A 12054-nucleotide genomic window follows, 5' to 3' on the forward strand; every position below is an offset into this window, starting at 1 on the left:
CAAAAAAGGAAACAATATTAGAAGGATGACATTTAATTCTTAATTTGTGGTGTTAGATTTTTTAAATATATGAAAAAATATTAAGATTTAATTTAATAAATGAACAGATGCTTTTAAAAATCCCTTTATTTTTTAATTTATATATACCCAGTAGTTCGAGTAACTGGTGATGAACTAGATATTTCACTAATTACCTGTAAGTACCACTAGTTACCACTTCATGCCCTAGACTGGTGAATTTAACATAGGTATGTCATTGGGGAAGTCAATTGTCCCCTGCCTGCGTTACCAGTATACAGTCATTTCGATAGTCGATTAATTACCCTTTGCATTACCAGTAACTACTGAATTGGTGTGATGTGGGTAGACAACTTTTTCAATTGACAAAAAATCAAACTGTCTATTTTGTGTGCCTTTTTGGAGTATGAAGTAACTAGATCACCAAGTAACTAGCTATATAACTATATAATAGCAGACAATTGATATTTTTTGAACAACTGGGTATATATATATATATTTAAAAGTTTCCGCAAATCGAAAGATATATAGCGACTTTGGTGCACAATTTACATAAAATCGGACAAAACTATATATAGGAATTTCGTGCAAATCGGACATATAGGGACTGTGGTGTCCCATTTACCTTTAATCGGTCGAAACTATATATGGGAGGTATATCTAAATCTGAACCGATTTTTCCCAATTTCAATAGGGTTCGTCCTTGGGCCAAATAAGTGACATATTCCAAATTTCTTTCAAATCGGATCATAAATGCGACCTGTACTTTGTTTACAATTTAACATCTACAGACGGACGAACATGCATAAATCGACTCAGAAAGTGATTTATGCATATTCTCAAAAGGAACCATGTGTCTATATCATTTCCCTTTGCAGTTACAAACATATGCACAAAGACATAATACCCTGTACCACAATGTGCTGAAGGGTATAAATATATTTTTAATTTTAGTAAAATATTTTTAATATTAAAAAAATATTTTTAATATATAAATTATTTTTTGATGTTTTAATAAGATATTTTTATTTTTTATTTTAATCATTGTTTATTAAAATGTTTTTTTTTTTATTAAACAAATTTTAGCAATATATTTTAAATATTGTAGTAAAATGTGTATTTAAAAAATATTTTTCGAAAAATAATATTTAATTTTTATTTTTGATGCCGCTCTTCTAAATGAAAACAGAAGCCCCAAGATTTTTATTAAATTAAAACACATTACAAGTTTTTCTTTTAAATTTTTTTAAATATTTTTTTTATTTTAAAATATTTTTTTTTTTGGTTTTTGATTTTTTTCTCATTTCATTACATTTCGAGTTATTACATTTTTTTATTAGTATACAGCAGTCTATTATGGATAGTTGTGTAGAAAAATCACAACTTAACAATGCATAATAAAAAGAGAAGAACAATTAAGTAAATCCTAAAGAGCAAGGCGATAATAATTAAAAATGTTTTCCCCATTTATCAAGGAAATCAATTTGTTTCCTTATGTTGTTATCAGGTCAATGGAGCGAGGAAGCCTTGCAAACGCTTACAAGCTAAACAATTTTCTTAATATTATACAAAAACAAAAAAAGTAATGTGAAACGAAAGAAACTAAAGTGCCTCTCTATGTTATTATGTATCTTACTATCAACTAACATTAGGATGATGATTTTGGGATGATGGCTGTTGAGGATACTTAAATTTTAATGATTTTATGACTAGAAATCGGATACACGTCCCTTACGTTCCCAATCGCCATAACGTGTGGGCTCAGGGCCGGCGGGACCACCGATTTCACCAGTGTGGGGGTTAACATTGTTGGGCCATGGTCTCAAGGGTTCAACTTCTTGGAAGGGATGACGTGAGAATTCATCCAATTTACCCAATGGTGTTTTGGCTCTCAATTTCTTTTGGAATTCGATGAAGCGGGCACTTTTTGGTTTCAAGGTACCTTTGAAGGTTTCACCTTCTTGCAGGCGGGCTGAAGAGGTGGAGAAGCAGGCCACTGTAAATAAAAAGAAAAAATATAAATTAATTAAAATTTGAATTTTTAAAATAGAAATATATAGGAAAAAATCTGAAAATTTGTGATTTAGAATGGTCGATGTAAAAATTATAAGTTCAAATATTCACATATTTCCAAATATAACGATTTAATCGATCCAACTGCATTCTAATTGGATTTTTTTGCAAATTGGAATTATTAGTTTCTATTCTATTCGAGATTTTTAAAATAATTCAAATTTCGAAATGTTGCTAAAAATCGGGTCCACTTTTGTAAGGCACAGTATTTTATTTGATATTTTCTTATTGGAAATAAGAGCTTATCGTTATTTCTCCCGTTATTTGAAAATTTTTCAGATTGAAAAATCGATTTCCGAATCAAATGAGTTATTCTATAGATTTTCCGATCGATATATCAAGATTTTTTCGTAATAATTCTCACTCAATTCTTGAATATGAACACAGAACCCATTTTAGTATTTTTCATTTCTGGATTAGAAACAGCCGAAAATTGGAAACTAACTGGAATCTAAAACGCAATTCTCTGAGACTTCTTTAAATCACAATTTTTTTATTGATGACAATTCTAGATTCACTGGCCATTGACCCACGATGTCCAATGGTGACCAAATTCCAAAAGATTTTCATCATCACAATTTTTCATTGAATGTTATTGTTGTTTTTCATTTGGATGGTGTGGCACAAAACATGTAATACACTCCTTACCTTGTTTGGTGATTTGTGGCATCAAGCGGCTGGTTTGTTTCACAATTTGACTCATTTTGTATTGATTTGTATTTGGAACTTGGAATAAATTTCGAAAAAATCTACAATAGACTTCTGTTTTCCACTACAGAATTTCTTATTGATATCTTTACTCGTCGATGTTTTTGTTACACAAGAGACTGTTGTTTTCTCGATTTTATTTTGTGCTACTACTTTATTGCCGTATAGCACGTTGTTCTGACGTTTGTAGTTATACGATTGACAACTTTGGAATGAATGCTTGCCATTTCGTGCCAAACAGCCGGTTTTATACCAACAAACCAAAGCATGCTTCTCTTTCTCTCAGGCTGTGGCTGTTATTACCGCAATGCTCTCTCGCACAGGCAGCGACAGCGCAGTCATGCACAATACAATCCACAGGCAAACCAAGTAAACAAAGCAACAAAGGCAGCGCTGCTCTCACTGCATGTGTAAAAGGTTGGATTCCGTTTATTCTTGTTGTTATCAATGAAGAGATGCGAAAAACAAACACAAAATGTAAATGAAACAAAAACAAAACATTAACACACATTTTTTTGTTTGGTTGTGTTTATCAAACACCCTTTGATATTGTTGTTGTTGTATGGTTATATATAAATATACATGTTGTGTATATAATTATTATCTGCTAAGGTTTGGTTTTGTTTGTACATGCACAATACAACACCAACCAAATACTCTCGTGACTTTGATATGTATGTGCTCCAAACATTACAGCGTCGAGTGAGTGTCAATATGTAACGTAGTGTACATATCTACATACATATTAACGTACTCGTTTTTTCGCAGTTATATGGATGTACGTCGTTTTATGCACGTATGCCGCTGTCGTTCAGCCATACCCCAATTAATAGTATGTATTCACACACATTCGTCAATAAATATGTATTGTTTTGGGTCTCGTGAATATGTCTCGTCACTCACGTTCCCCACTGGTCGGTTTAGTCATCGACAACGAACAGCAGTAACAACAACAAACGATAGCATATCTTAAGTATTGATGAAACTTTTCGTTTGGCTGAAGTAGGGGAGGAAGGCCCAAATAGCAACAATACCTCGCCCAGCTGTTTTTTGTTTACATTTTTTGTTGGGTTGGTTTTTTTGTTGACAGATGATACAGTCTGCATTTGGAGGAGTTCAATATCATTCGTCATATACTAAAGGGAAAATGTGCATCTACAATAAAAATTTGGCTTAAATGCACTTTACGGACACCTCTCAGATCATTTTGAAATTTTTATCATAGGTAGCCCTTCTGATGCTGATTACAGCAACATAATTTTTTTCGGGGGGAAATCAGTATTTTCCGAGATATGGGGTTCCAAAGTTCAAAAAATACCCCCACTTGTTATTAAACATATTTAAGAATACCACTCCGAAACGTTTAGTTTTTTTACAACACATAGTCCTTTTGGAGCTGATTACAACCACATAATTTTTTTTGGGGGGGAACTTCGTACTTCCGGAAATATGGAGTTCCAAAATTTTAAAAATAAGCTTATATTATTTGTTTGATTTCAGAATTTTTTCCTTTAGGGACACTCGGATTTTCCACCCAATTTTCCACCTGTCCATAGGATAAAGTCTTAAATCCCCGGCCGAAGGCCGGCTATTTAGAAAAAATTGAAATTAAAAGAGAATTCTGCTCGCGTAGCCCAATTTTCCACCTGTCCACAGGAGAAAGTCTTAAATCCCCGGCCGAAGGCCGGCTATTTCGAAAAAAAAAATGAAATTAAAAGAGAATTCTGCTCGCGTAGCCCAATTTTCCACCTGTCCATAGGAGAAAGTCTTAAATCCCCGGCCGAAGGCCGGCTATTTAGAAAAAAAATTGAAATTATTCCGGAAGTACGAAGTTCTCCAAAAAAAATAATTAGGTTGTAATCAGCTCCAAAAGGACTATGTGTTGTAAGAAATTTAAATGTTTCGGAGTGGTATTCTTAAATATATTTAATAAAAAGTGGGGGTATTTTTTGAACTTTGGAACCCCATATCTCGGGAAGTACTGATTTCCCCCCGAAAAAATTATGTTGCTGTAATCAGCATCAGAAGGGCTACCTATGGTAAAAATTTCAAAATTATCTGAGAGGTGTCCGTAAAGTGCATTTGTTCCAAAAATTTTAACGCATGATGAATTACGAGTGGTATCTCATCTCATCTTCTACCTGAGTGAAGTGCGTAATTTAATATTTACGCACATCTGGGAGATTCCATAAATTAAAAGGCAATTAGGAAAATATCTCAAATCATATTCATAAGGAAAATCCAATATGTATAAATTAATAAAAAAATGTGTACAGCAGAATTGGTGCAGAAAGAGATGTTATATTCACAAAATATGTCTTTCAATAGAGCTGCGCAAAATCGTAGTTTGGTGCTGAACACAAAAAGTTGTGTGTTTTATTTTTGAATACCAACATATTTGTAAAAAAGCATACACGTGATGCGTTTTACCAATATACATTTTGGTAGTTCGAACGTTTGTTTTTGTTGTTACCGAATAAGCTGAGGAGGCTGCCCTTGACCGAGCACAAATTCCGGGTTATCATTATAATTATTAAAGGTTTAAAACGGTACAGCAGAAATCGTAATAATTAATTAGGAAACAAAATCATCAAATTTTTTTATGAATTTATTTTTATTAAAAACATAAAGAATATGTTGTAGAAAAAAGTTTTTTCTTAAAAAATAATCGTTAAAAATACCAAGTGGAAAAAACTCCAATAAGAATTATGCTGTAGCAAAACATCGCGTTTAGAAAAAGATAGACGTCGAAACGTTGTTCTTAAATTATAGGAGGTGATGCAAATGTGGTATACCCATTTGTTTTTAGATTGCCAAATTTTTATTTTTTATCCGATTAAATTGAAAATTTACACTTAACATGCTACATGTGTTGTCTTTCCATGTATCAATTTGAAAATAACATTATTCTAACAATTTAAGAGATATTTGAGAAAATATTTGAAATCCCATAAAAAGTGATTTTAAAAAAAGTGCAGGTAATGTGGTATACCACATGATGTTAATGTGGTATAGTATAATTTTCACTTCCAATTGATATCTTATATAATTTATTGTTTTTAATGAATGCGAATTAGCTCGAGATTTATGTCTGTTAAGATTTTTAACGGATATGTTGAGTGCAACTTTAATTTTTATTATATAATAATGTCTACACATGGCAATATTTAATTTTTGTATGGAGAAGTTGTTAAAACTCATAGCCTTTGTTTTTCATCCTTGTGATTCATGGTAGACTCTCGTTGAGTACAAATGTTTCACATAGTAATGAGATTTTGTCTAGTGCTGGCCTTTTTTCATGCAGAATCAAGGTATACCACATTACCTACACTTGTGTTTACTGAAGAAATGTCCAGTTTTTTTTTCCAAATTGGTGATTATGTGGTGCAATCGCTCATATTATTTGATTTTTAGTCCATACTGATTATTTTAATGCTTTAGTAATAACGATTAAAGCACATCCGTAAAACAAAAAATTATTGTTAAACTTCAACCGAAAAAAAGTCAATTTCATGAAAAATTTTATTTTTGGTACTGATTCTCAACGTGATTTAAATAAATTAAACAGGTCATTGCTATCTTATTTTTTTGAGAACAGCAAACTATAGAACATGTTTCAGTTATTCTAAAATTTTCAGTTTACAAAAAAAGTGACTATACCACATTTGCATCACTTCCACTACATATACTAGTGATATAAATTAATTTAAATAGGGAAACTCAAAATTATCTGAATAAATGTTTCCATAATATATTTCTATTTTGGGTTGTAGGCTTATTCAAAAACTGATGAAATTCTAAATAGGGTAAACGCACCTTATGCCGGCGTGTACCGATAGTAGTAAATAACTACAAATAACTAAAAAATCATACAACCAAATATGAAAAATACTTCGAATAATCTTCAATAATATTGCAACCTATCTCGGTATAAAATTTCATCGAGCCACGTACATTTATTTATTAAAAACATTAACATCTTGAAAACATATTAAAAACAAAAAGATCAATTTTAAAAACTTTAATTTTATGCTTAGTAAATTAAAAACGAAAAGCAATTGACCCAATTTAGTACACAAAAGCTCGCCATTTCAAATAACGAACGTTTCTTCGATTGCGCAGAAATTCTACACAACATCTAGAAAGACGTGTATGCAGTTTTGTTTAAATCAGTTCAGTTTTAGATTTAGTTTTATGAAATATGAATCTAAGGAGTATATCATGTACATATATAAAGTGTTGAAGGATATCATATAGTCGGCCCCGTCCTAATTTTATACCCTCAGCCTTATGGCAAATAAAAATGTTTGGATTTTTTTTAATCCAATAATGAAATGTCAGATATGATGGAAACTTTATATCGTAAACCTCCGCAACCATAGGCAACACCGACTGACACTTTTTTACTTTTGTTTTTATCTCTTTTGACACTATGTCAAATCAACTAAATAACTTATTTAATTTCTTTTTGTTAATTCAGAAATATTTCTGTTTTAGTTTCTGAACATAGTCTTCACACGAGTTGGCAGTTATTTCTTAATTTGTTTTCTTATTGGATTTAAATTATATGCAAATACAATTCGATCATTTTCCATTTTTATACCCTCCATCATAGAATGGGTGGTAGGGTAAGTGCACCAATAGTCGGCACTTTAAGGATTTTCGCTTTTTAAACGTTTCACTATTCCAAGTGCATCTTTTCCATGATATTGTATTTAGGTTCATCTGTTTCGAAATTTTGTGTACTCTCCGATGGAATAAAAATTTGTTTAATTAATTTGTATTAAAATAGATTAAATTAATAATTATGTAAAATAGTGCCTTTGTGCCAATAGTCTGCACTTTTTTCCAATTGTCGGCATGTCATGTTCCAATAGTCGGCATGTCACATTTTAGTTAAACAAAAATTATATATTTAATCGATTTTTCTGCTATTTGCAATAATAAATTATTACACTGGGATATTTCGATCAGTCCTGTATTGAAAAGGTTATATAAAATAATATTATTTATTAAAATATTGCAATTAGGAAACATGGTGAGGACTTTGGGAACCTGTTATCCAATTTTCGGCATGTCTAAATTAGGCATTTCAGAGGTTAAAAAATTTAAGATTCAACAATGTCTTCCATTATGTAAAACCACTCAAAACTGATTTTTTATAAATTAATCGTTATTTAGGGCACATATCTAACATTTTGCATCGAAAAGTTGCTGATTATTCACCCATATGCCGACTATTGGAACACCTTAAAAAATTTGTTCCTATGGTGGGCATAGATAAAAATATCATAATTACAAATATTTTTAATAAATTTAAATTCTTAAGTGTTCTCCTGTATGTTATTTACAATTACGAAGGAGATCCTTGTAAAAATATATTATTTTAATATAATTACAAGTCTTTTGAAATTGACATGTCCACTAATTTTTTCTTAAGAAACATGAATTATCGCTAGTGTTGACAAACCTCATTGACAAAATGCCAAATTTTGATTAAATAAATGTACTTAGCTGGAATATTTTTTTTACAGAGGTAGGTTGCAGTGTTATTGAAGATTATCCAAGGTATTTTTTATTTTAGTCATAGGATTTTTTAGTTATTTGAAGTTATATAAAAAGATGCCGACTATTGGTACATGCCCTGTCAATTTTTTAATACAACACTGATTCTTGTTTAACTAAAATACGAAATGCCGACTATTGGAACATGACATGCCGACAATTGGAAAAAGGTGCCGACTATTGGCATTATCTTACTTAATTATCAATTTAATCTACTTTAATACAAATAAATTAAACAAATTTTATTTGCATCTGGGAGTGAACAAAATTTGGAAACATATGAATCTAAATACAATATAGTGAAAATAATGATCTCGGGATGGTGAAAGTTTAGAATGCGAAAATTCTTAAATTGCCGACTATTGGTGCACTTACCCTATGTAGTTTTTTTCGGATTGACGTTTATACATTTAAACTAGACTTAGTAGTAGCCCCTACTAAAAATATCGACGTGAAATTTTAGGAAAACATAGCAAGTAGTGCTATATGCAGTTCCAATAAAGACTAACCTTTTAGTTTTTTTTTTCAATGAGTCTACTTCTTTATTTTAATCTTCTGCCGAATTTAATGTGACCTAGAATTCCGCTTTAAGTTTTTAAAATTGCTTTCTGTGTTGAGTAAAGAACTAATAGTAATTGTAACTATTCATTAAGTATTGTGAGAATCATCATAAATTTCGGGTCTCTATCTGTAGCTATTTTATTTATAATATTTTCGTAGTACGTCACCATCAGTTTCAAGTTTAAAATTAATGTATAAATGCTTAATACCAGCATTCGAAATATCGAATTCTGTTACCATTTCCAACATCTTTCAAACATGTATTGTCAAAGGTTCTTAAATACCTGTAATTGACAATTTCCCATTCACGACGAAACTTGAATTTGTTTCACCTACATTTATAAAAATCAACAAAAATCGAAATAAAAATTCAAAAGTTAGAAATTCACTTCGAAAGGATTTGATGAAGAAAACCAGTACATTTTGCAGCATGTGAGAAAATATCAATTTATAATGACATGTGCAATATCAAATCAATTGTTTGAGTAGAACGAACCCGATTTTATCGAAAAATATCATTTGAAATAAATAAATAAAATTCTGATCGCAGAATTCGTACAAATCGAATACGAAGCGATTTAAATAATTCAAACTGTATACAAAAATTGGTACTGTACACAATTTTGCCCTCTCCTCTATAGTAAATCTTAACTTTACCGAGAATTCGAATTTGAAATTAGTACTGTACACATCATTGTCCCTTTCTCTATATTAACCCTTTGTGGCCCAAAGTTGACCACAGGCAAAACATGTTTTAGAGCTTATATTTATTATACAGCTAGTATATATGCATTTCTTGTTTACGGACGACACATATCACAAGATAAATCTAAAAAATTCAAATTTTTGGTAAAGTTATGAGCTTTATAATACAGAGAAGAAATCAAAAATGTGTACAGTACTAATTTGTGTATACAGTCTAAATTATTTAAATCGCTTCATATTCGAAATGTAAGAATTCTGTCATTATAATTATTTTTGATTCTTGTAAAAATAAATATGGAGAATAATTTAAAATGATTTTGTTCGTCGATTTTGCATTTGGTTTTCTTGATATTGGGCTTTTATTTTTCAGAAAGAATGTACTGTATCCCCCGAATGCAAGGATGTAGCGATATCAAATTTTGTCCATATCCTATCTAGGATAGTTGCATTAAACCTGTGAACAGAAAATTGTTCTATGATTACGGAAAAAATCGGGGCTAAATGCTCATAAATTTACCAAAAATTTGAATTTCTTTAGATTTTTCTTATGAAATGTGTCGTCCATACTCAGGCTTTAACATAGGAAATCCAAATAATTCTATTTTTACACCTAATCACTCTAGTGCAGTACACATGTTTTGAATAAAAAGTATTTAAAAATATTCCAAGCGAATGGGGGGTTAATAAAAACATAGTCCGGTATTAGTCTTGTGTCGTTGGTGAACGACCTAGTTCAATTGAACGAGTCAGTCCACTGAACGAGTGAACGACATAGTTCACTTTTGTTATAGTCGTTCATTGAACGATTTTGTTTACCAAACTCAGTCGGTCTCTAAACGACGTTGGTCACTGAACGACTTGACTTGCCTAAATGAACGCCGTTGGTCACTGAACGACATTGTTCACTGATTTTGACCAACTGAACGGCGTCAAATAAGAACAATTTTTCATGTATAGCTGGAGGGTCAGTAAATAATATGAAGCGACATTTAAAAGCAAATCACCCCCCCTAGACAACCGTGGTGATTTGCTTTTAAAACCACGAAAAAGAGGCAATGGTGTCTGGAGCAACATCTACCGCGCAATCAAGTGTGCTGCCGAATATAACGGAATTTTGCCATCGACCACCACCCATTAACAAAGTGGAGAAAATATATAGGAAAGTCCTTCGAATGATCTTTACGGTTGGTTGAACTGTCAGATCTTAATTGGCATACGCTGCCATGCCAATTGAACTGAGTAACTATTTGGACGATATAAGCAACTGAAAGAGGCGAACGACCTAGTTCACTTAAAAAAATGATCTAGTTCGTTCGATCACTGAACTGAACGAGATTGCCCAAGACTATCCGGTATCATCTTGAAAACATTAAAAACAAAAAGCTTTTTGACAGCCCGGGTGAAAACATCTGGCCATATCGGACGACGTTTTTATTGTGCCATGGACCAAACTTTGCAAATCCTACTATATATTTACCAAGAAAGTCCGTTTTGATCAAGTTCTGCACATTGTATCCACTAAAAGTTGTAAATATAAGTTCCGTTCCAGAACCTAAAAGAATCTACTAATTTTACAAGTTTTCCAACTTTTTACTCGAAAACTGTTCCTGAACCCACAAAACTTGTAAAACATTGTGTCATATCTAAGAGAGCACAAAACAAAATGGCGTTCTCTTTGTAAACTTTTAACTCGAGAAATTTGGCTGAGTAAAAATGGTAAACAGGACTGCCTACTTCTGATTGGCTGTTCTGTTGATTTTGAAGTATTGTCCTCCAATTTTGGCGTATTTACTAGATTTGTGTTGCCGAACTTTTCAAATTATTTTGTACTCTGAGAGCGATTTTGAAATGTTTCCCTTTTACTAACTTTTCTATTAAAAAAGTACTGGAACAGATCAATAGTGCACTTTTTTCGGGTAGCTTTGGGTACATTGGGTACCAAATTTATCCATTAAAAATTATAAATATAGGCTCACTTTTTCTGGTAGTTGGGGGTACAACGGTACCCCCAAATTTTCTGTGTTTTTTTGGGGTTTGATCGTATTTTTCGACTGAATATGCTGTAATTTAGTACTTTGAGTTCTTATTGGGTAGCAAATAAGGGTACCCCGGGTTTTTGACATTATCATCATCATATAGACGCCCTTAATTTTCGGCAATTTGGGGTTCTTTAGGGCGTTTTTCAACAAAATTCGTTGTAATTTATTTTTTTGTAGTCGTATATGGTAACAAATCTTCCTACCAAAAATTATTAATATTCGCCCCCTTTTATCGGTGGTCTCCACATAACCCTCTTTTTACATTTGCTCCGCGTTTTGGGTTTGGTTCTAAGACTTTGTTGTAATCATTTTACCAACGGAGGATATCAAGATAAAAACTAGAACATGAGGTTAGAGAATGAAATATATCAGCCTGCTGTTAGTT

General features: G+C 31.7%; 1 protein-coding gene across 1 annotated transcript; it reads right to left on the minus strand.

Annotated features, from left to right (window-relative positions):
* Positions 1-1714: 1714 nt before the first annotated feature.
* On the minus strand, positions 1715-2822 carry LOC133334998 (succinate dehydrogenase assembly factor 4, mitochondrial-like). The gene is made up of 2 exons (XM_061543303.1): positions 2740-2822; positions 1715-2014 (listed from the first exon to the last, which is right to left on the minus strand). Exons 1-2 carry the CDS (start codon positions 2792-2794, stop codon positions 1728-1730), a joined length of 342 nt encoding a protein of 113 aa, XP_061399287.1. The 5' UTR covers positions 2795-2822; the 3' UTR covers positions 1715-1727.
* Positions 2823-12054: the final 9232 nt, after the last annotated feature.

Source organism: Musca vetustissima, unplaced genomic scaffold, assembly GCF_032173495.1.
Source record: "Musca vetustissima isolate MV318-11 ecotype Yass unplaced genomic scaffold, APGP_CSIRO_Mvet_v1 utg18672, whole genome shotgun sequence".
In the NCBI taxonomy this organism is placed as follows: Eukaryota; Metazoa; Arthropoda; class Insecta; order Diptera; family Muscidae; genus Musca; species Musca vetustissima.

Bases quoted from the DNA above. Each gene is read 5' to 3' on its own strand.
- LOC133334998 (XM_061543303.1), bottom strand. From the start codon at position 2,794: ATGAGTCAAATTGTGAAACAAACCAGCCGCTTGATGCCACAAATCACC. The intron at 2,015-2,739 runs GTAAGGAGTGTA...TTTTATTTACAG, and splicing joins GCCACAAATCACCAAACAAG to TGGCCTGCTTCTCCACCTCT.